Raw genomic sequence first — 22,861 nt, forward strand, 5'->3', positions numbered from 1 at the left:
GAGAACAAGTTTGAAGGGGGAAAGTGGCGTTTTCCTCCTTTCTGTATTTCCAGTTTTTAGCCAGGGCAGGAAGTGGGAATGGCTCGAGGAAGGGGCTGTTCCCACAGCATCCTCAGTCTGGTTAGAAGCAGGCCGTCCTAGAAATCCCCCAGGGCTTTGAAGAGCATCCTAGCATCTCGGTTCTTGTTCAAATTCCAGGCCCCGGGAGGTTTGCCCATCCTTCATGTATGATGATGTAACTTGTACTGTAGCATTAGAGCAAGGCCTACAACATGCAGCTGGGGCAGGAAAAGTGCTCCTGAGTCTTCACACTGTGTTTGTGGAGAAGGGTCTCTGGCAGTGCTTGCTATGCAGTGTGCAAGGCTGGGGCTAAGATGTTCTGTGCTGGTTCAGGCATTCTGTCCGCATGCTGAATTCGCATCCCCTCTGGTCAATGGCCTCCCCGTAACTGGCTAGACATCCTTTCCATACGCTGCTTGGGACAGATCATCCCAGGCATGGGAAGGGCACAGGCAGAGGCAAACCCAGCAGATTCAGCACAGTTCCTCCATGAGTGGAGAGGTAGAGTACAGAGAGTCCAGGCAGTGGGATTTTCCCCTAACTCCATGTACCAATCAGCTCCACTCCTTGGATGCTTCCGCCGCAGGTCTGCAGAGGAAAAAAATTGTGTTGTGGCCAGTCCGAACAGCTCTGAACTGAGACTACATAGGTCCAAAACCCACATGCAGCAGCTGTGGTAGCTGACTGTGGAGGGCTGCAGATGTATGTCATGCCCTGCCCCTGGCTTGAGGAAGAGTGTTCCCTCCCCTCCAGCTCCCTGTGTAGTGTCCCTGTGCTCAGCCCCTTTATTCAGTCTGTGCATAGAAATCAGGATTTGGCCTTTTAGGTACTTGTTCTTGTTAGTGATGTGGAGAATTGCTGCGGTTGCTCAGTGCTGCTGTTGTTGGAACTCTGATGTCAGCTGCGCTAGCAGAGAGTGCACCTGACCGGTTCAGCAGAACCTCGATGTTGTTCATAAAGAAAGAGTACAGGCTCGGTTTGGTGGCCAAGGCACCCAGACAGGTTTATTGCCAATGAAGCACAGTGCTAGCATGCTGGCTCCATGGTTACAGGTACGCTAACACTTGTTTGCCCACGACAATGATGCCCGCTCAGTCACGCACCGGGACGCTGTTCCCTCGGTGAGTGCAAAGGTGCCCCTCCTATGACTTCTCCTTTTATACACTGATACAAACAAGTTACGCATTACACTCCAGATGTGGTTAGTTACCACCCTTCTGCTTGTACCTGCTAGTTTGAACAAAACATCCTCAACCATTATCCTGTTATCCCATCCTTATCTTACGAGGGGCCAGTGTGTTCCTGTGCCATCCCTTGGGAACTTGTTTACATAGTTACTGAGAACTCTGGGTGTCCTTGCACCATCCTCTGTGGTCAGGAATGTGCTTTCTTGGTTAGCCAATACCTGGTGTGTTGTTATTTTGCCAAGGCCAGGCCTGCTCTGGTTCACAGCCTTTGGTTTACACTGTTAGTTATGCCTAGGGCTCCAGCAAGGCCTGCAGTTCTTACAGAAGGTACCAAATCAGAAGAAACCTGGGGTGGGGGGGCGGTGTTTATGCCCAAGGGGTTTGTTTTTCCAACTAAGTTATAGGTTACATTGTGTACACCTCTTGGGTGTAATTTACACCCATCCCTGCAAATGAAAGCAAAGAGCCATTGAATCCAGGTGGCCATTGGAAGGCCAAATCCTGAGCTAGTATAAAAGGGCTAATTCTGCCACCGGATGCATGTCCTAGAGCAGTGATTGTGGGCACTGGAGTGCTGCTGACTAATGGCACAACTAACCTTGCTCCTTCAGTCATGAACAGAGAGGGATGTGCTGCAGCTTGGGGGCTGTGTATTACCTTACTAGGCTAACAGAATTTCCCCCCTGTGTAGGATGTCCTGCACTTGCTGAGAGGAGCTCCTCGACAAGTCACGCTTCTTCTCTGCAGGCCTCCGAAAGGTCTTCTTCCGGAAATAGACCAGAGCGCACTGGTAAGACAAGCCTTCTTAGTACTGCACTTGCATCCGTAGGCCTGGAAACGCTCACTGAAGCACTTGCTAATGAGTCTCAAACAAAAAGGACATGGATTATTCCCCCCTCCGTCAGGCAGCTTTGTTCTTTTCCCTTCCTTTCTGTCTTGGGGTAGTTCCCTGAGAGAACTTTCCAGCCTCAGCCATTGACCAAAACCACCAGGTCTTCTTAACCACTGCTGTGCTTTAGAATATATTATATTTACAATCAGTAGCGAGCTTCCCTGCTTGCTTCTGGGGAAGGGAGAGTAGCAGCAGCTCATCCTACTTACTTCTGCTTTCCTCCGGGCCCCCCACTCTCTGCGCAGCACTTCCTTCCTGTGTGCTTATATAGTGCTAGCTGCTGGGGACACTTCCACCCGTGAGCCCCTCAGTTGTCTCTCCACTCAGATAACTGGCCTGCTTTGTCAACTACCCACCTTCAAAGCTCAGTTAATATAAACGAGTGGGGATTTGAGTGGCAGGGTGCTGAGCCAGCTCGCGACTGAGCCCGCCCTGGTACGCTCTCCCAGCAACAAACCCTGCTCCCACAATTCAGCAGCGACTTTCTCAGTAGCCAGAGTGGAGCAGATCTGCCCCGCTGGTGTTTCCAGTCTGATCTTCTTGTGGCACTGTAGCACTGAACCAGCAGGATGCCAAAGGGTGATTGCAGTGTTCTGGGGCAGAACTGTGGCATTCTAGCCTAGGCCAAACATTGCACACGTTCTAAGCAGCAGTTTTCTGGGTGCTAATCTGAAGCTTTAAGTAGACTGGACCGTTACTGAGATTGGACATGAGATATTGAACCTTTGACCTCGAGGCTGCCAGTTAGTGAACTTCATGAAATGCCACCAGTGGTCTCAGTCCAGTTTCCTGTGTGCAGATGTTTGCCTCTCAGAAACCACTGTCATGACTAGTACTGATTAGCAGGGACAGCAGAAAGGCCAAAGTGTGAATGGGCTGAGGAGCCTGAACCTAATTTCCTTCTATGGTCTTGTCTACACTAGAGAAATTTGGTGTGCCAGACAAACTCCTCCTGTGCTGTACCACATCTCATATCCACACACAAGCACTCCCTTGGTGCACAGGCCTTTGGATTAGACTTGATTCAGGCCAGGCTGACCACCCTGTGGTTCCCCATCATGCCAGTCTTCACTGCCACAGGGCCTGGGTGGATGGAGATCGCTGTTAGAATAGTCCCCATGGGACAAACAGATGCCCACACTACTGTGCTTCAGGGGCCTGTCTGCTCTTCTTTCTGCACTCTGCTGCACAGGGGTCAAATTGGCTGGAAGCCACTTGCTGCTAACTGGAGATTGTCCACACACCAGAGGGCAGTGAAAGGAGGAGGAGAATGGGGCCTGAAAACGTATCCTGCTGCTGCTCATACTGCACCTATTTTCTGAAGAGAACTTCCAGGCTAGTCTCCAGAGTGAGGAGTCGGGTACCTCCCACTAGCAATACGTTCACTGGGGAAAAGTATTTTCCACATCCTTCTTTCCCTGGAGATTCAGCTTTTTATAGTGTCTCTCAGAGCTATTCTTCCACCACGCCACCAGCACTGTGGTGTCCTGCATGGAGAGCCGGTTGATACTGGCTCTGCTGTGTTCCTCTTGGCCTGTAATAGAGGAAGATGGTGAAGGAGTGATAGGAGAGGGAGGCGAAGCTAGATTAATCCCTCTCTCTATTGTTTTGATAGACCCCAGTGCCTTCTCCGGTTAAGGAGTTTGGGACCATGACACCAGCTACCCCAGAGCCCAGTGGTGGCGCGTCTCACGCTGCTAGTGAGAGGGACAGTACCTCTCCAGAACTGGAAGACCATATGGATTCTGAAGCAGTGGCCTCTTGCGGTGACCCTCCTGAGGAGGAGAACTTTTCTCCTGAGGAGCAGGACACGGAACCTTTCCAAGAGAAGCCACATGACAGGCCTGGAGCCCACAGTGAGCGCTCCTACAAGCACCTCTGGAAATGGCGTCGGGAAGCCATTGCCTCTGAGACGTTCCTGTCTCTGGAGGAAGAGGTGATGCAGAACTGCTACTCACCATGTGAGAGCGGAAGGGCTGAAAGGTAAGAAGCGCGGAGCTCCACCCTGTGCTGCTTCCACTGTCCCTTAGAATTTTGCACCCAAGTGAAGTGCTGGGGTTTAAACACAAGGTTCTGTGCTTTTAACTGCGGTGTTAATTAACCAACATTTCCCCTTACCAGCTGTTCATGCCTGTCCCAGCTTGCTGTCTCCACCTTCTCCAGCCTCCTTCCTGGAACTGTGCAATAAGCTGCATTGTGAAAGAGTTGAATGAATAATGCATTATGGAAATAAACTGCATTGTCTAGCCAGGGCCTCATTCTTCTTCCATTGAACACAGTGGAAGGACCCCTATTGACTTAACTGGGAAATAAAGTAATTGAGATCTAGTTTAAGGTCCCTGTGTACTACCAGAGTGGTAATAAAGGGCTACAGAGTAAATGAGAATCAGGCCCATGGTCTTTTCCAAGCCCTTTTTTACTAAGTACAAAGGGAAGCTCACCAATATTAAAAGCATAAAGTGTTCATAAGATTCTATTTCCAGATTCTGTACAATTTTTAAAGAAAGGAAAGGCTGTTAAAAGAACAGAGGAAAGAATATCAAGTTCATTCAGGTACCATTCCGCAATGTGAAATTCTCCAGCTGTCCTCCCCATCTCAAAAGAAATGGGAGAGGAGACGCTGTGAAATGAGTGCTCTGCTGCGGATGGCGGGGGAGCTCTGGGCCTGTAGCACAGGAGTGAGAGCTCTTCCAGGGGGCCATTTCCTCTGCAGATTTATGAGATATTTGCTTTAGGAGGTGCTTGTGCCTGTTCTCACATACAGCCAGTTGAGATCCTGGAGTGGCTGTCCAGATTCCCTTAGCGGCAATGACAGTACCAGAAATTCAGGGACTCTAGTACACTGGCTCAGGGTGAATTCAGGGGGTGGCTGCAACACAACACCCCTTTAGCTCACCCATTCCCCAAAAAGCTCTTATGCATTTATGCATTCCAGCATTTCTAGTGTGAAAACTTGAGCCAATCAGTGTTTGTTGTGTTGGAATTTTTCCTGGCGGAAAATAGTTTAATCAAAAATGGAAGATTTTGCAGGAAAATGGCAATTCCAATGATGATTTTTTATTTTTTCCTGTGAAAAAAGTCTAATAGAAATTTTAGTTTGGTATCAACTTAAAAAGTCATTTTGTTTCAGCTTCTGGGTTTAAATAAACCTAAACAAAATTGACACTTTATGTCAAAATGTCCATTCAAAAGGGTGATCTTCAATTCATTTCAACTTTAGATAGCCTTCTGTTTAAAAAAACTGAACTAAATTGTCATTTTCATTTGAAATGGGATGAAAATTTTCATTTCCCATTGGTTCAAAACTTCCCACTGGAGAAAAGACTTTTTATTCACAGGTTTCAGAGCTGTAACCGTGTTAGTCTGTATCAGCAAAAACAACAAGGAGTCCTTGTGGCACCTTAGAGACTAACAAATTTATTTGGGCATCAGCTTTTGTGGGCTAGAACCCATTTCATCAGATGGGTTGTAGCCCACGAAAGCTTATGCCCAAATAAATTTGTTAGTCTCTAAGGTGCCACAAGGACTCCACATTGCTGTTTGTTTGTTCACAATTTCACATGGGAAAGAATTACATTTTTTGATCAACTCCAGTAAAAACGCCTGGAGAATTAGGATGATGTAACTTTGGTTATGTCTATGTAACCCATGCCTGCTTGGTGTGGCACTAATGAATCTGCTACAGCTTTGGCTAAGTGCCACGTGGCTTTTAGCTCGTGCAGTAGAGGCTCATGCATTAAGCTTCAGATATTCCAGGTTCGATTCTGCCTGCTGATGAGCAGGGTCTGTGGGGATTACATCTACACTTCAAACTGGGTGTAAATTCCAACTTGAGGAGATGTACCTGTGCTAGCTCTGATCGAGCTGCCATGCTAGGAACAGAAGTGCAGCCACAATGGCGTGCGTTGCCCCAGGTACACTTCCATCTGAAACCCTAGATCAGGGGTCGGCAACCCTTGAGAAGTGGTGTGCCAAGTCTTCAGTAATTTAAGGTTTCCCGTGCCAAAATATATTTTACATTTACAGGGGCCCCCGACAGAACCCCCGACTGGCAGCCAGGGCCGGCTCCAGGCACCAGCTTAGCAAACAGGTGCTTGGGGCGGCCACTCCGGAAAGGGGTGGCACGTCCAGCTATTCCACGGCAATTCGGCGGAGGGCCCCTCGCTCCTGCTTGGAGCGAAGGACCTCCCACTGAATTGCTGCAGATCGTGATCGCGACTCTTTTTTTTTTTGGCTGCTTGGGGCGGCAAAACCCCTGGAGCCGGCCCTGCTGGCAGCAGGCTGAATGGGGCTGGCAGCTGGAACCCCAGACCGGCAGCGGGCTGAGTGGCTCAGCACGCTGACGGTCTGGGGTTCCGTCTGCCACCCCCACCGCCGCTCTGGGGGTCTGTCCGCCGGCTCCTGCCAGCCGGGGTCCCGGCCCCGCTCAGCCTGCTGCCGGCTGGGGCTCCATTCACCCAGATTGGCAGTGGACTAGGCAGGGCCAGCGGCATGGATCCTGGCTGGCAGGGGCCGGTGGACAGAACCCCAGAGTGGTGGTGGGCTGAGCGGCTCAGCCAGCTGACAGTCTGGAGTTCCGGCCGCCGGCTCCTGCCAGACGGGGTCCTGGCTGTCGGCCCCGCTCAGCCCGCTGTTCACCCAGACAGGCATGGAGCTGAGCGGGGCTGGCAGCCGGGACCCCTGCTGGCAGCAGCGTGCCAGTAAAAATCAGCTCGCGTGCCACCTTTGGCACGTGTGCCATAGGTTGCCGACCCCTGCCCTAGATACATATGATGGGCAGCTGGCCCCTCATGCTGCTACCCTCTATTTTTAGCATGCTAGCTCGATGGGAGCTAAAGTGGGTATGTCTCCTTGAACTGGGAATTATACTTTCCAGCTCCAGTGTAGACATGCCCAGAATTACCAAGGAAACTGCAGCTGTAGTGCTTATTATACACAGGCTACACAGAATCCAGTCCATAGATTTAGGTAGAATTCCTGATTTATGTAAGGGAGAGCAGGGTCAGGATCTTGGTCTCTTCCCTGCTGCCAGAGGGATGGGCTAGAAGCAGCCCTTGCTTGCAGTGGTATGAGCCATTACTTGGCTGATTGCCATGAGCATTTGTAGCTCTGCCAACTACCTTCCAGGCCCAGTGCCTCACTGTCATGTAACACAACCTCTGCCATATGCTTAATGGTTGAGATCTCTGTTAAACTTGTGATCTCCTCCTTCTCCCCAGACCTTGTGTGCTGCCCTTCTTAAATATTTCATTAAATCATCGAGGCGCTCTTCCAGCACATCATAAATATCTGTCACCCTATCAAAGTACCTGCACTGACATACTGTCTGTTTCATTCCCCACATGGCAGTGTTATTTGAGATGGGCAGATCCTCTCCCTTTCCTCTCTATAGCGACGAGCTAATAAAGCGCTATTGCTCTCTTCATTGAGCTGCATACACACCCCGCTCCTCCAAACTCTTCCTCGTTTACTCTTACCAGGAAACCTACCGGAGCCAATGGGAATGGGTGTTCATTCAACAGGGGCATTCCACATAACAGCTGTCGGTACCATCTCAGTGGGACTGATCACATGAGCTAAGAAGGGTTCTCTGTGTTTTTCAGTTTTCTGGCCAACCACAGCAGCTCAAACAAAACTTAGCTCTTAGGCCCTCGGGCTTAATATAGGAAAGGATAGAGTGACTTACACGCCTTTTAATTGCATTTATTCACTTGCTTTTGAATGCCGGGCAACAGTGCAATCTGTAATCAGAGGGATGGGGAGAATGTTGAAAGATATTATTATTAATAAAATGTCTATCCTCTGTGAAACAGGGTTCTTTGTAAATGACACATGTCGAAGCTCATTTTGAGATTGTTTTAAATGTTTTTTCATCATTTTTTTTACATCATTTACATCAACGGGGTCAAGAGCGGGCTTGTAATGGAAAGTTATTTACCACCTTAACTATAGAGAGATGACTGCCTCATCATAACATACCTGTTGGTCCCATGAACAAAGGTTGCCATGCAAAGAATTGTATGCGTTAGGCATTGCCTTTCAAATAAGGAGAAGGTGGAGATGAAAACTGATGAGACATTGCAATACAAATTCATACTATGCATTGGACAAGTTATTTGCTTATTCTTTTTTTTTAAATGGCAAGTGAATGAATTTATAATGCTAGCAGGGTAACTGAAAATGTGGCCTCTGGGACAGAGCACTGGACTGCAACTCAGGAAAGCTAGGTGCTGTTCCCAGTTCTGCCAGTGGCCTGCTGGGTGACCTTGGGCAAGTGACGTTGCTGCCATGTGGCTCAGTTTCCCCATATGTAAAATGGGGATAATGAAACTACTCTCCTTGGTGTAGCACTTGGATATCAAGGGATGAAAAGTGCTAGATAAGAGCTAAGTTTTTTTATTGACTCTTTCTTCCCAGTTTAATAAAAAAACTAGAACTAGTCACAAAATGAGGAAAATTTTGTGGAAAATGGTTTGTGAAAAATGTATCTGTGTTTTACAGACAAATTTTGAAGCCTGAAATGATTTGGGTAAGTGTACACAATGCAGTACTTGTTCTCATGACTGATTACTTGTATTGTGTAGCTATATACTTCCTGGAGGCCATGGAGAGCAGTTTAGAATCATAAGTATTTAGATAAGACAAAAGGGAGATGATTTACCTACAGCAGAGGTTTCAGAGTCCTGCTGGTGAAATATCTGGGAGGCAAGTCCTTCCTGCCCTGCAATCATACAGATTTTTCTTTCTTTCCCAGCCCTGCCTTTGAGAGGAGTGATGATGACCTCGCCAGCACCTATTGCATCCCTGACAATCTCTCCCCCACCCCAGCTGATGAGGAGTATCTCACGCTCAGCTCCACATCTTTGACCTTGCTCTCATGTGGCGGGAGCTCAGACACGGCCTCCACCACTATCGCCACCCCGCAGCCACGTGGCCCTTTCTCGGCCCCCTTCCCTGCTAGAGAACCGGGCAGTAGTGACAACGAGTGGGAGGACTTTGAGGAACTAGAGGGAGAGGAGAAGGAAGAGGAATATACCATGGTAAGTGATAACTATTGTAATAGCTCCATCATAGGCTGTGACCCTTATTTTTATTACAGTCCAAAATACAGGGTCTGATCTGATCAGGTCCCAAACACTGAATCTGTGTATTGCTTGGTGCATTAAAGACCTGCAGCCAGGATCCCACCTGCTGTGAATCGGTGTAGCTACAACTGATGCTGATTTATCCCAGCTGAAGATCTGTCCCCTAATTTGTATCTAAAACATGAAGGAGGAAGGCAAGAGAAAGGAAGGTGTTAAAACACATTGTGTGCTGCATTTGACAGGAAACGGAGGTGCTTGTCACTGTGACAAGATCAAAGAACAATTGTTATGGATTCACGGTGGTTCCTAACAAACTGGACAACTGCCTGTATGTGGAGGAAATCCTGGCTGAGCCTATCCTGTCTGATGGAAGACTGAGAAGAGGGGACAGACTCATTATGGTACGGAAATCCTTTGAATTAAAAAGGAGGAACAGACGCTAGTAGACCAGTGTCTTCTTGCTTTGTAGCAGGAGTGTAAGACACCAGAAACGTTAATCATTCACTATATTAAATGTAACAAGCTACATTAACATAATAGTTTGCTTCCTTTGATGTATAAACAAAGCCTAGTTTTTTTAAGGTTCTTCCTCAGCTTGTTGTGTTAAGCCTTGTCTTCCATGGAGGAGTAGAGAAGTGGATCAGGAGGTTTTTCAGTCCTCAAACTGATGGGTGTTGGGAATGTTTGAATCTTTAACAAAGGCAGCTTTCCCTGCAAGAGTATGTCAGGTGTTTGAGTTAAATATGTTCACAAAAAACAAAGAAAAAAATAACCCCAAAGAGTTTTAAAAATCTGACTAGATTCTCCCTCCCCTCTGAAATATCGGGGGTTTCCATACCTAGTTTCTTGATGTCATCCTGCTAGTTCTCCCATCTTCCATAAAGGCCTCCAACAAAAATAAGGTAGACAAGAGCTGATATTTCTAATGTAAAAAGAAAGAGAAAGACATTCAAAAATGTCTTTCACACTTTCTTTATACATCATGAAGAAACAAACCAGGGCAAAATGCATGGAAAGTCTATTTGAAAAGAGAATTTTATAGCAGTGAATGCTGTAACAACTCAGTCAGACCAGAGTGGAGACTGCCTGAAGCCCGTATACCGAGCTTTGTAAAAGGAAGGAATGTGTGGTCAGTTAATAAAAGACCTAGGACATGGTTATAGCTGCTCTCTGTCTCTTAGGTGAATGGCGTTGATGTCACAGCATTCTCCTTTGATGAAACCCTGGCGTTGCTGCACAGCTCTTCTCACGATTTGAGCCTGGTGGTTGGCCGGGTTAAGGAGGACCCCCATGCCTCTGTTAGACCAGATGAGATTCCTGAAATCACTCTCACAAAAGACGACAATGGACAACTGGGTATGTGGTGCAGAGACTGAAATTTGCCCCTTCTTTAGGCCAGGAACGTGCTAGTGGTAAGCTGCATGAGAACTGGCACAATCCTAGATTTGTGCACTGGTGGGTTAGCTTGCCAGCTTCCCAATGCCATTCTTCAGGCTGGCCCAGGTCTATAGGTCGTTGTTTATCACACAGAGAGCTGAACACTGCTGCTCCTGAAGTCGGGGCAAAACACCTGTTGTGGCAGTAAGATCTGGCTTTAGATATATTTTCTGGGGCATCTCTTTAATATCAGATTTTGGGATGTCAGGGGCTTAGGCCAGATGCCTAGATGTTGGCGTCTACCATCAGCTGAGATACATGAAGCAACATTAGACCAAAAAAACACAAGTGTATGTTTGAGAAGGATGGTCTGGTGGTTAGGGTGCTAGCCTGGGTCTTTGGTTCAATTCTCTGCTCTGCCCTAGACTTCCTGTGTGACTATGGGTGAGTCACTTCATCTCTCTGTACCTCATTTTCCTCATCTTGCAATGGGGATAATAGTCCTGCCTCACAAAAGTGCTGAGGTTAAATCAATTAAAGAGTGGTGCTGAGATAATGAGAGCCATATAAGTACCTTGGCTAGTCTGAATTCAATAACTATCCAATAGCAAGTGCTACACTCCAGTAGTTGGGTGCGGACAGGCTCTTCATTGTTTTGTTCTTACGTTTCTCTCAGTAACATGTCCCTGTGCTTCACTGCCCCAGCCTGTGCTCTAACATCTAGTCCAGCTGGTGCAGGATTGTTCCCCACAGGATATTATCCAGTGCTTTGTCCAGCCTAGCGTCAGTGGAGATGAGTCTCTTGTGGGAGATTGTTCCACTGTCCTAGTCTCATGCTAAGGAATGTTCAGAAACCACTGTGACACAATACACTTATCTGTATCCTTCCAGGCTTGAAGTTAACAGGAGGAGCCGGGAGCAAATTGCAGGGTATCTATGTGCTTGAGATCGTGCCAGGCTCTCCCGCCAGTATAGAAGGCAGCTTGCAGCCACGGGATCAGATTGTCTACATCTGCGGGCTATGGACGGAGGGCCTCAGCCTGGACGATGCAGTGCGAGTGTGTGAGGCTGCCAGCCACAATGTCTGCATCAGGGCAATAAGGTAAATCTGACTCTGTGATGCTTTAATGAGACTTCTGTGGGTTAGTGCAGGGTGCAGTGCCCCATCTCCCTCTTTTCCTCCTAGTCTGTTGCTGCTCTTCTCTCCCCTTTTCCGCTGCTCTGTGGTGTGAGTGGGAGAGGTCAGTCTTGCTCTCAGTAGCAAGTCATATTGCTGTGTTGGCATCTAATATCAGAGGGGTAGCTGTGTTAGTCTGTATCCACAAAAACAACAAGGAGTCCGGTGGCACCTTAAAGACTAACAGATTTATTTGAGCATAAGCTTTCCTGGGTAAAAACCCCACTTTTTCAGATGTGTTGGCATCTGTTATGTTCATGACACACACACAGAGAAGTTAGAGTGTTTTGGTTTTTTGCTTTCTGAAAGTAAGAAATGTAACACTACTTTATATTTTGGAATCCAGCACCCTAACGCACCACAACCAAAACCAGAGTGAGACAAACCAGGCTGCTCTCTAAGGCAGGCAGGCACAATTCAACCCACCTTACTCTAGGCTGGCTCTTTGCAGACTTCCCAAAGAGAATCCAGTTCACACAACTTCCCTCAGAGCCCCTAGCCTGCAAGCAGGACCCTTACAATTTAAAATAACAGCATGTAATCTTAACACAGTTTTTCCAACACACAGTAGCATCTGAAAAAGAGAAGCTTGTAATCTCAATCTGAAAAGCTTCATCTCAGTGCTTTGCCATTACAGACCACATTCATGGCTGGAATCATAGAGGGTGAACTGAGGGGAAGGAGTTCGTTACAAAATGTAGGACCTGACTTGGGCTGCCCAAATGTGCCTCGGGTCAGTCTTTCAGAACATGGAAGGTCTCCACAGTGTAGACCTTAGTTCAGGTTCCTGAGGGAGGGGGAATCTCCAATTTAGATGTCATTGTTTTACAGGTAATTTCACTGAGCTAGTTATTACTAGAGAGCCAAGTTCTGAAGACAGTGGGGTTGCAGGGGGGTATAAGGGAGGATTTGATTCTAAATTACTTTAAATATTAAAATAATTGCTGGTGAATCATTTACTAAGGAAAATGTTTCTAGTCCAGGTGGCAGAATTCATTCTAGACTATGGCTAGTCCAGAGAGACCCTCATTTTCAGAGTCCTTCCTCCAGGGGGTTAAGAAATAATATGACTGGTGGAAGCACCTTACTCACCCCAGCTTGTTGCCCTGTATTTGATTAACAAGTACCAGTGTGAACTCTCAGGTTGTAGGTGGATCATCCCAGGTGACTTGAGTTCAAGTTCCTCCCAGCCAATTGGCTGGCCATCCAATTATTCCTTGGCTGTGACCTTCAGGCCAATTATCTTAGTACAAACTTCTCCTTAGTTCTTTAAATGTACTTTGGGAAATGTAGCAGCTGCATGGAACTTAGAGGGAGAAGCACAGCTTCCTGGAGAGAAAGATTTGGAGGAGGTATAGGGACTCGGGCATCGGCAGTCAGGCCTAATGGTTAGAATCAGGAGCCTGGAACCACCCAGTTGCCAAGCCAGGGATCAAAGCCGGAGTCAGCGTAGGGCATAGGAACAGGGACCTAGATCAAGGCAGGAAAGCAGGAACTGGGAACTGACGGGGTCTGGGATAAGGAGGACAGGAACAGGCAGGAAGGCAAGTGGGCAAGATCTGTGGTAGCAGCCAGCCAAGGAGTCTTCTAGTTGCTCAGACAACTTCCTTTGCCTCTTTCTGGTTTAAGTAGGGCTTCCGAGCCAATCAGTGAAGCTGGATGTCTCCCCCAATCAGGAGCTTCATGCAAGCTACAGCCTTGCTGGTCCCCTTCTCCAGTTGTTCAGATGAGCTGCTAGATGGCAGCTGTGGTCTGAGCACTTCCTGTGGGCCTGGATTCGAGGCCTATCATTGCTCACAGGAGGCATCAGAAAGCCAGTGTATGTGCACATGGCTGGCATGCCTGCTGCAGTTGCAGCACCTCAGTAAATAGTTCTCATAATAAAGAACCAGTTTATTGTTAGAAACATGGAGTCCTTGTTTATTATTACCCAGCAGGCAGTGCATGAGAGAGGTGGTATAGGTGTTTTCTAACATAGATGGCTGTGACGTGAGGAAGGTGATGGTGAAGGTAACAAGGAGCCATGGACAAACCAGTCTTCTCCTAGGTGGAGCAGATAGCCATCACTTCATTTTCAGCCCACACCCATTGCCAAGCCATCACTTTCTAATGCACCTTAATTGGTGTGGATGAGAATGTCAGTCTGTCCTGTGGAGCAGTGCCATGTCGTTACGCTGAATGCATGGCAGAATAATTCGCTGGCAAACATTTATAGTAGCTATGGATCCAACCAGAAAAGTTTCATCTGGATTTGGATCCAAGCTTTCCCAGTGTTCCAGTTCAGATCTGTCTGATAGAACTGGCCCCAGTCATCAAGTTCAGACTCAGATCCAAACTCCCGGGAATGTTTGTTGTTTCAGTTTGGGTCTGTTCTTATCAGGAGAAGTGGTCATTTTTTCTGATCTAGTAGCAGATTAACTGTAATTTGTAGTTAATGTTTCTCTCCTGTGTTACCCATCTATTAGGAGGTAGTAATTTAGTTATCTCTTAGCAAAAGATTACTGCAGAGATAGGCATTGGAGGGATTTTGCCTGGTGGAGGAGAAAAGTGGGTTAGGAGCTGGATGGGTTATTCCAGTGATACTCAGACTGAGGCTGGGGAGCCGCAAGTGGCTCTTTAATGTGTCTCCTGTGGCTCTTTGCAGCACATGATATTAAAACACTGTGTGATTTCTTTGTTAACCAATCTAAGTTATTAACCAGTCAGGATGCTTTTTCTATGATCACATGTTTCCTAACTCATGAAGAGCTGTTGAATCTATAGTACTATAGTAAATGAACCAATGAATACTCTTTTGGGTAATGTTGATTGCTAATCTGGCTCTGGAAACACTGAGGTTTGAATATCACTGGCCTGTTCCCATCTGTTCAATCAACAGAATAAAATGATGGTGTGTAGGATGCACCCTCTTCCTTGGTGTTGCTCTTAGCATCATCGCTGGACTCTGAAGCATCTTACAGATGCAGTAAATGGGGCCCGAGAGGAATTTCTCCTCTGCTCCTGCTGTTAGCAGGTGCAAACCAAACTCAGTGACTCCAACCATCTATAATTACTGCCTTCTTTTCTTAAAGGTGAAGTGAAATGCTTAAAAACAAAGAAAATAGTACAAGATCTCAAATAAAAACCAATTCTGTAGAGACTCAACAAGTGAGATCAGGGTCTAACTACCCTGAGAGTCATGGGTTGTTCAGGCCCATCTAAAAATGTAATTAAAAAGCATTTACTCCTTTGTATACTTGCCAAGACCTGACTTTACACTTCTGTGGTTTCCCATGCTGCAGCTGGACTAGGGACGTAACCAGGGCAGGGTGAGAGGGGAAGCTGCCCTGTGTGCAAAGCTGCAAGGGCAGAAAAATGGAGGGGGAGGCATGTGGGGTCATTTGCCCTCCCAGATTTCTGCCTTTTATTTAGCACTGAAGTTTTCAAACTGTGGCACACGCCCCTCTCATCAGGTCTTGACTGCACTTTGAATTTATTTTGGTCCCTGATTCAATGAAGCCCTGCACAGGCTATAGCAGAGGTCTTAAACTCAATTTACCTTAGGGCCAGTGCCAGTCCTCAAATCCTCCTAAGCGAGCCAATAATGTCACTGAAGATGGTGTTCAGAAAAGAAAAAGTTTATATTGTATTTTTTATTTTGAATTTCTTAGAAATAATAAAACTGTCATTCAACTGTATAGAATTCTTCACCTGCCAGAGAGTTTTAGTGTTTGCCAGACACCTGGCAATGCTTCAGTTCTGTCAGTTTGTTGATCTGTTGTGACTGAGCAGTTGAAACCTTCAGGATTGCAGCAAGGTGTGCATCAGATAGCCCTGTTCCATATTTTGACATGTTTATATTCATTATGGAAAAAAGTGATGCTGCCTCCATGGCTTACTCTGCCCGGCAACTAATGATGCTGCCTCCATGGCTGACTCTGCCCGGCAACTAGTGATGGTATTTCTGTCCCTCTCCCCCAGCCACTGGGAGCTACAGGGGGCGGTGCCTTCAGCAGACATTGCCGGCAGCATGTCTGCATGTGTCTCTCCTCCGCGGGCTGCAGTGAAGAGGTTCTCGGGCCACAGATGGTCCACAGGCCAGGACTTTGAGACCCCTGGGCTATAGCATGATATCCCGAAACAACTCCTAGATATCTCAGGTAGAAAATCAAATAATATAAACACACCAAAAAGAGTGATCTTGCTTAAAGAGCTGACTAGTGAGTCTGTTGTAGTATGTCCAATAGGATTTCCATTAAGCTTGAATAATTTATTATTATCCACTATTTGTATTATAGTAGCACTTAAAGGCCCCAACTGAGATGCACATTTGTATACGTAGAGACACCCCCTGTTCTTAAGAGCCTTCAATGTAAATGGACAAGCCAAACAAAGGGTAAATGAAATGAAGGGTTATTATCCACATGTTACAGATGGGGAACTGAGGTTGGATTTAACCAAATGCACTGTGGATGTCTCTACATTGGAACAGACAATATATAACAGGTGCTTTCTTTCTCAAACATATATGATTAAGGAGTATTGATGTTGGGTAAATATGGAATAAGAATCTATACATTCATTAAAGGTAAGTTCTTTATAAAAACACGACTTTAAAAATAACATAATAATGGAAGTACACATGTAAAAAATATTACTAAACTATATGCCTTTTAAACATATAGTACTCATACTTGCATTACAAAGTCTGGAATTCTTAACATTCAGAACATTTTCTTTTTTTTGGCAGAAATGGCAATCCAGTGGTTCCCACAGAGCAGCAGAATAGTAAGTAATGCTAGTTATATTTTTATTTATGTGTTCACAGTACAGGCCTGAATGTGGGAATCATGGACTCATAGAAATGTAGGGCTGGAGGGGACCTCAAGAGATTATCACATTCAGTCCTCTGGACTGAGGCAGGACCAAGTACACCAAGTACCTAGACCATCCCTGACAGGTGTTTGTCCAACCTGTTCTTAGAAACCTCCAGTGATGGGGATTCCACAACCTCCCTTGGAAGCCTGTTCCAGGCTTAACTGCCATTAGAGTTAGAAAGTTTTTCCTAATATCTAACCTAAATCTGCCTTGCTGCAGATTAAGCCCATTACTTCTCATCCTAACTTTAGTGGACATGGAGAACAATTGATCACCATCCTCTTTAGAACAGCCCTTAACATGTTTGAAGATTGTTATCAAGTCACCCCTCAGTCGTCTTTTCTCAAGACTAAACATGCCCAGTTTTTTAATCTTTCCAAGTAAAACAGGTTTTCTAAACCTTTTATTATCTTTGTTGCTTCTTTCTGGACTCTCTCCAATTTGTCCACATCTTTCCTCAAATTAGGCACCCAGAACTGGACACAGTTACAATTTTGTAATTGTGCATTTGATTTTTCCTTCCTAAATTCAGTACTTTGCGCTTGCCTTTATTGATTTGCATCTTGTTGATTTCAGACGAATTCTCCAATTTCTAAAGGTGGTTTTAAATTCTAATCCCGTCATCCAAAGTGTTTGGAGCCACTCCCAGCTTGGTGTCATTTGCAGACTTTATAAGCAGACTCTCCACTCCATTATCCAAGTCATTAATGAAACTATTGAAAAGTACCAGACACAAAACAGACCCCTGTGGAACCCCTCTATATACGCACTCCTAGTTTGCAAACCATTGATAATCACTTTTTGATTATGGTCTTTTAGCCAGTTTTGCACCCACCTTATAGTAATTTCTTCTAGATCACATTTCCATAGTTTCCTTATGAGACTGTCATGCGGGACTCTGTCAAAAGCCTTACTAAAATCAAGATATAGCATTTCTACAGCTTCTCCCCATCCACTAGGCCTGTAACGCAGTCAAAGAAACCCTATCAAATTAGGTTAGTTTGGCATGATTTGTTCTTGATAAATCCATGCTGGCTATTTCTTCTAATCCTATTGTCCTCTAGGTGCTTACAAATTGATTGTTTATCCTTTGTTTCAGTATCTTTCCAGGTATCGAAGTTAGGCTGATGGGTCTATAACTCCCTGGGTCCTCTCTGTTCCTGTTTTTAAAGTTAGGTACTATGTTTGCCTTTTCCAGTCTTCTGGCACCTCACCCATCCTCCATGTGTTCTCAAAGATAATTGCTAATGGTTCTGAGATTGCTTCAGCTGGTTCCTTATGTACCCTAGGATGAATTTCATCAGGCCCTGCTGACTTGAATACATTTAATTTATCTAAATATTCTTGAAATTGTTCTTTCCCTGTTTGGCTTGCATTCTTTCCCCCCATTGTTAAATTAATTGTGTTGAGTGTCTGATCGCCATTAATCTTTTTAGTGAAGACTGATGCAAAATCAGCATTAAAAACCTTGATGTCATCAGTTATTACCTCTCCTTCCCCACTAAGTAGAGGACCTACAATTTCCTTCCTCTTCTCTTGCTCCTAATGTATTTAAGGAACCTCTTCTAATTACCTTTTACATCCCTAGCTAGGTGTCATTCTTTTTGTGCCTTCGCCTTTCTGTATTTGTCCTTACATGCTTGTGCTATTCTTTTATTCCCCTCTGTACAATTTGTCCGTGTTTCCACATTTTGTAGGATTCCTTTTTGATTTTGCATGTGATTAAACAGCTCCCGATGGATCCATATTGGTTTCTTATTATTCTTCCTATCTTTCCTTTGCACAGGGATAGTTTGCAGTTTGTCTTTAATATTGTCTCCTTGAGAAACTGCCAGCTCTCCTTTATCCTTTCTTCCCCTGGGACCTTACCTACCAGTTTTCTGAGTTTTATTAAAGTCTGCTTTTTGGAATCTGTTGTCCTTATTCTGCTGCCTTTGCTTCTTCTTTTCCTTAGAATCAATTTCACCCAAATTGCCTTCCACCTTCAGATTTGCAACCAATTCCACTGTTGGTCTGAAGCAAGTCTAAAATGGCTGTCCCCCTGGCTACTTCCTCCACTTTCTGAATAAAAAAATTGTCCCTAATAGCTTCCAAGAACTTACTGGAAAATTTGTATTTTGCTCTATAACTTTTCCAACTGATGTCTGGGAAGCTGAAGTCCCCCATTACTAGCAGGTCTTGTGCTTTGGATATTGCGGTTGTTTTAGAAATGCCTCATCCACCTCCTCTTCCTGATTTGATGGTGTATAGGAGACCCCTACCATGACGACACCCCTCTTTTTTACCCTTTTATCTTTACCCCGAGACTTTCAACTGCTCTGCCTCTCCCCTCTTGCTGGACCTCAGAACAAGTGTTAATATATTTTTGGTGTACAATGCAACACCTCCTCGCTTTTTCCCTGCCTGTCCTTCCTGAACAAACTATACCCCTCTATGCCAATATTCCTGTCATAAGATTTATTCCCCAAGTCTCTGTGATGCCAAATAAGTCATAATTTAGCTTGTGTACTAATACTTCCAGTTCTTCCTGTGTATTCCACATGCTCCTTGTATTTGTATATAGACATCTAAGATGTTGAGCAGAGTCCCCCAATGATTTCCTTGTTATTGCTCTCATGACTTCTATTGTAAAAAAAATTTCTGCTCCCACTCCCAACATCTAACCCTTTATTAAAGTCGCCTCTTTATGCTTATCTATGGGTTTATCTGCCCCCCTTTGAACCTAGTTTAAAGCCTTCCTCACAAGGTTGGCAAGTTGGTGTCAAAAGATGCTAATCCCCTTCTTAGTCAGGTGGACTCTATCTCTTCCCAGCATCACATGGTCAAGAAGCCAAAGCCCACCTGTCGACACCATCTCCACAGCCATGCATTCATCTTCAGGACGTGTGCTCCTGCCTAGGCCCTTACCCTCAACTGAGAGGATGGACGAGATCATAGCCTCACCCCCAACTCCTTCAGTCTCACCCTCAGAGCCCTGTAGTCACTGCTGATCTGCTCAGGGTCGTACCTGGCAGTTTTTTTAGTGCCCATGTCGATAAGCAGCATGGGGCACTGGTTAGTGGGATAATGTTTCCAGGATCAGTGGATCAGAGTCTCAATAACCTTTCCATAATGTCTTGTACGTGGACTCCAGGCAGGCAGCAGACTTCCTGGGACTTCGTGTCAGGTCAGCAGATGGATATCTCCAGCCCCCTCAGAAGGGAGTCACAGACCACAAGCACCCTATACCTCCTCCTCTTGGGTCTGATGGCCATGACCCTCTTAGCTTTGGGGGCAGGTGGCACCTTCTCTTCAGCCATTGGGGTCTGCCCTTCACTGCCTATTGCCAGAACAGCATATTGGTTCTTGACTGCAAAGGATGGGGAACCTGGATGGGGGTGGAGCACTGTCTACTGCCTGAGGCTGCCGGCATCCAGTCTCCTTCCAGCAGAGGCGCCTTCCTTCTCTGGTGCTGCTGTAGCAATCTGTAGTCAGCTAACATCCTCCATCCAGGACATCTCATGCTCCTGGATGCTACGCGGATGTACCATCTCCTCCTGCAGCTCCCTTACCTGCTTCCTGAGGGACTCCAGCAATAGACACCTCTCACACCAGGTGGTTCCTCATGCCTGGCTTTCATTGGCAGGGACATGCAGGCCGTATTCCCAGCAAGTCAAGACAAGGACCTGGATAGAAGCTGCCAGGGTCAGGAGGACACCTGTTTGGCCAGGCCCCCCCTGCAGGCAAAGGAAGAGCTAGCAGTGGTGTTAGCGGCACACCATTTTCCTCCTAGTGTGACTTCTTCCTTGTAGAGTATCTGCAAGTTAAGGGAAGGAAAACAACAACCCTAGTTACCTGCATTCCTTCGCTGGTGAACTCCCTTAATCTCCCAGCTGCCTTCATCTTACTAACCACATGTCTATGTTGATACTTTGTGTTTTAAAATATGCAATGGATAAATTACCACTTTTAATTTATTATTTCTACTAAAATCATACCCACGATGAGAACAGAATTACACAGCACTTTACCAAAAGAACTTGGTGAACTATTGGCCAAGAATAATTTGTTCAGGGAATTTAACCCATGTTTGAATTCTCCATGCTCAGATTTTGGTGAATTTGTTCATTGTTCAGACAGATTGGATGGAAGTTTTCTGCAAACATATTTTAGTCTCTGGGTTGATTGCAAACGATTCACTAAGACTGTTTTGACTATTTTCTAGCCATACTTCACTGTTGCACAATGTGATTGGTCATCTAAGGCCCTGTCTACACTGCACCAGTGTAACCACACTGATAGAAAAAAAGAAACAAACTGTGCTGTTATAAATCCTTTTTTAGCACTATAATTGCATCTGCACTAGGGGGTTGCATGGATGTAACTAAATCTGGTTTTCAACTGTTTTAGTTAAATTGGTGCAAAACCTGAATGTAGATGAGGCCTAAGTCAAGTGATGATGTTTCTGATGCCTGATTGGCTACCTGAAATCTTTATCCATATGAGGAAGGCCTGAAAAAGTCACTTCTGGACCAAAATGTCTCACCAGCCCATATTTCATTCATCTTAGTGAGACTCTAGCTTTCCATGAATTTTCCCAGGACCCTTTCAAAACCAGTTATTCTCTTTCCATAGATGTATTATTGTGATGATAAGCGACACAAAGGCGCAGTAAATTTCATCTCCTTGATTACATATTCTTTTTATAATCCCAAATGATTCTTTTTAGGAAAGCCCTTTTAAAAATAATAATAATTTGCTTCTCAGTGCATTTATTGTGTTGACAAGGTAACACCTTCCTTATATGCAACACCATGGCCAAAAAAGCTAATACAATCCTTGGATGTATAAACAGGGGAATCTTGAGAAGAAGTAGGGAGGTTTTATTACCTCTGTATTTGGCCCTGGTGCGACCACTGGTGTCCAGTGATGGTGGCCACAATGCAAGAAGGATATTGGTAAATTGCAGAAGGTTCAGAGAAGAGCCATGAGAATGATTAAAGGATTCCGGGGGAAACCCATGCCTTATAACAATAGCCTTCAGGAGCTCAATCTCTTTAGATTAACAAAGAGAAGGTTCAATGGTGACTTGGTCAGTCTATAAGTACCTACATGAACAACAAAAAGCTGATAATAAAAGGCTCTTCAATCGAGCAGCCAGAAGTGTAAAAAATCCAATGACTGGAAGTTAAAGCTAGAAAAATTCAGATTAGAAATAATATGCAATTTTTTAACAGTGCGAAGAATTGGAACTCCTGGAACAATTTACCTCAGAATGTGGTGGATTCTCTATCAGAGAAAAATTTTAAATGAAGATTGTATGTTTTTCCTTAAAGATCTGCTGTATTTCAAACAGGAATTTATACAGGGAAGTCCTATAGCCTGTGTTATAAGGATGTCTATTAGATTATCATAGTGGTCCCTTCTGGCCTATGAATGTAGTAATTTACATTATTTGAGTTCCATAATAACACAATAGAACATTTATTGCTTATATAATTCAAACATAAAAAAATCCACATAGTGAAGCCAGTGAAAGTTGCTAAGGGATAATAATGCAAAACTCAAAGCCAGAAAGGAACAGGAAATATAGTTTTCAGAGCGGTAGCCGTGTTAGTCTGTGTCAGGAAAAACAACGAGGAGTCCTTGTGACACCTTAGAGACTAACAAATTTATTTGTGCATAAGCTTTCGTGGGCTAAAACCCACTTCATCAGGTGCAGGGAGTGGAAAATACAGTAGGCAGGTATAAATACACAGCACATGAAAAGATGGGAGTTGCCTTACCAAGTGTGGGGGTCACTGCTAACAATTCAATTCAATTAAGGTGGATGTGGCCTATTCTCAACAGTTGACAAGAAGGGGTGAATACCTAGGGAGGGAAAATCACTTTTGTAGTGCTAATGAGGCCAATGCAAACAGTTGACAAGAAGGTGTGAGTATCAGCAGAGGAAAATTAGTTTTTGCAGTGACCCATCCAGTCCCAGTCTTTGTTCAGGCCTAATTTGATGATGTCCAGTTTGCAAATTAATTCCAATTCTAAATTTCTCATTGGAGTCTGTTTCTGAAGTTTTTTTGTTGAAGAATTGCCAACTTTAGGCCTGTTGTTCAGTGTCCAGAGAGATTGAAGTGTTCTCCTACTGGTTTTTTAATGTTATAAATCTGGAGGTCTGATTTGTGTCCATTTATTCTTTTGCGTAGAGATGTCCGGTTTGGCCAGTGTACCTGCAGAGGGGCATTGCTGGCAC

The 22,861-nt window shown here is 45.2% G+C and overlaps 1 protein-coding gene and 1 long non-coding RNA gene across 2 annotated transcripts in view; one reads left to right on the top strand and one right to left on the bottom strand.

The window, feature by feature from the left end:
* FRMPD2 (FERM and PDZ domain containing 2) overlaps window positions 1-22,861 on the top strand; it is a 107,985-nt gene that overhangs the window by 47,823 nt on the left and 37,301 nt on the right. The window contains exons 21-25 of the mRNA XM_039547739.1: window positions 3,755-4,122; window positions 8,894-9,179; window positions 9,467-9,625; window positions 10,406-10,580; window positions 11,493-11,663. Of these exons, the coding sequence (XP_039403673.1) occupies window positions 3,755-4,122; window positions 8,894-9,179; window positions 9,467-9,625; window positions 10,406-10,580; window positions 11,493-11,663 (1,159 nt within the window). The remainder of the gene's footprint in view (window positions 1-3,754; window positions 4,123-8,893; window positions 9,180-9,466; window positions 9,626-10,405; window positions 10,581-11,492; window positions 11,664-22,861) is intronic.
* On the bottom strand, window positions 2,177-13,357 carry LOC120369328. The gene is made up of 4 exons (XR_005583079.1): window positions 12,871-13,357; window positions 10,063-10,146; window positions 4,258-4,328; window positions 2,177-3,673 (listed from the first exon to the last, which is right to left on the bottom strand). It is a non-coding gene; the product is annotated as an uncharacterized LOC120369328 (long non-coding RNA).

The sequence above is a fragment of the Mauremys reevesii genome, linkage group 7 (genome assembly GCF_016161935.1).
Source record: "Mauremys reevesii isolate NIE-2019 linkage group 7, ASM1616193v1, whole genome shotgun sequence".
NCBI lineage: Eukaryota > Metazoa > Chordata > Testudines > Geoemydidae > Mauremys > Mauremys reevesii.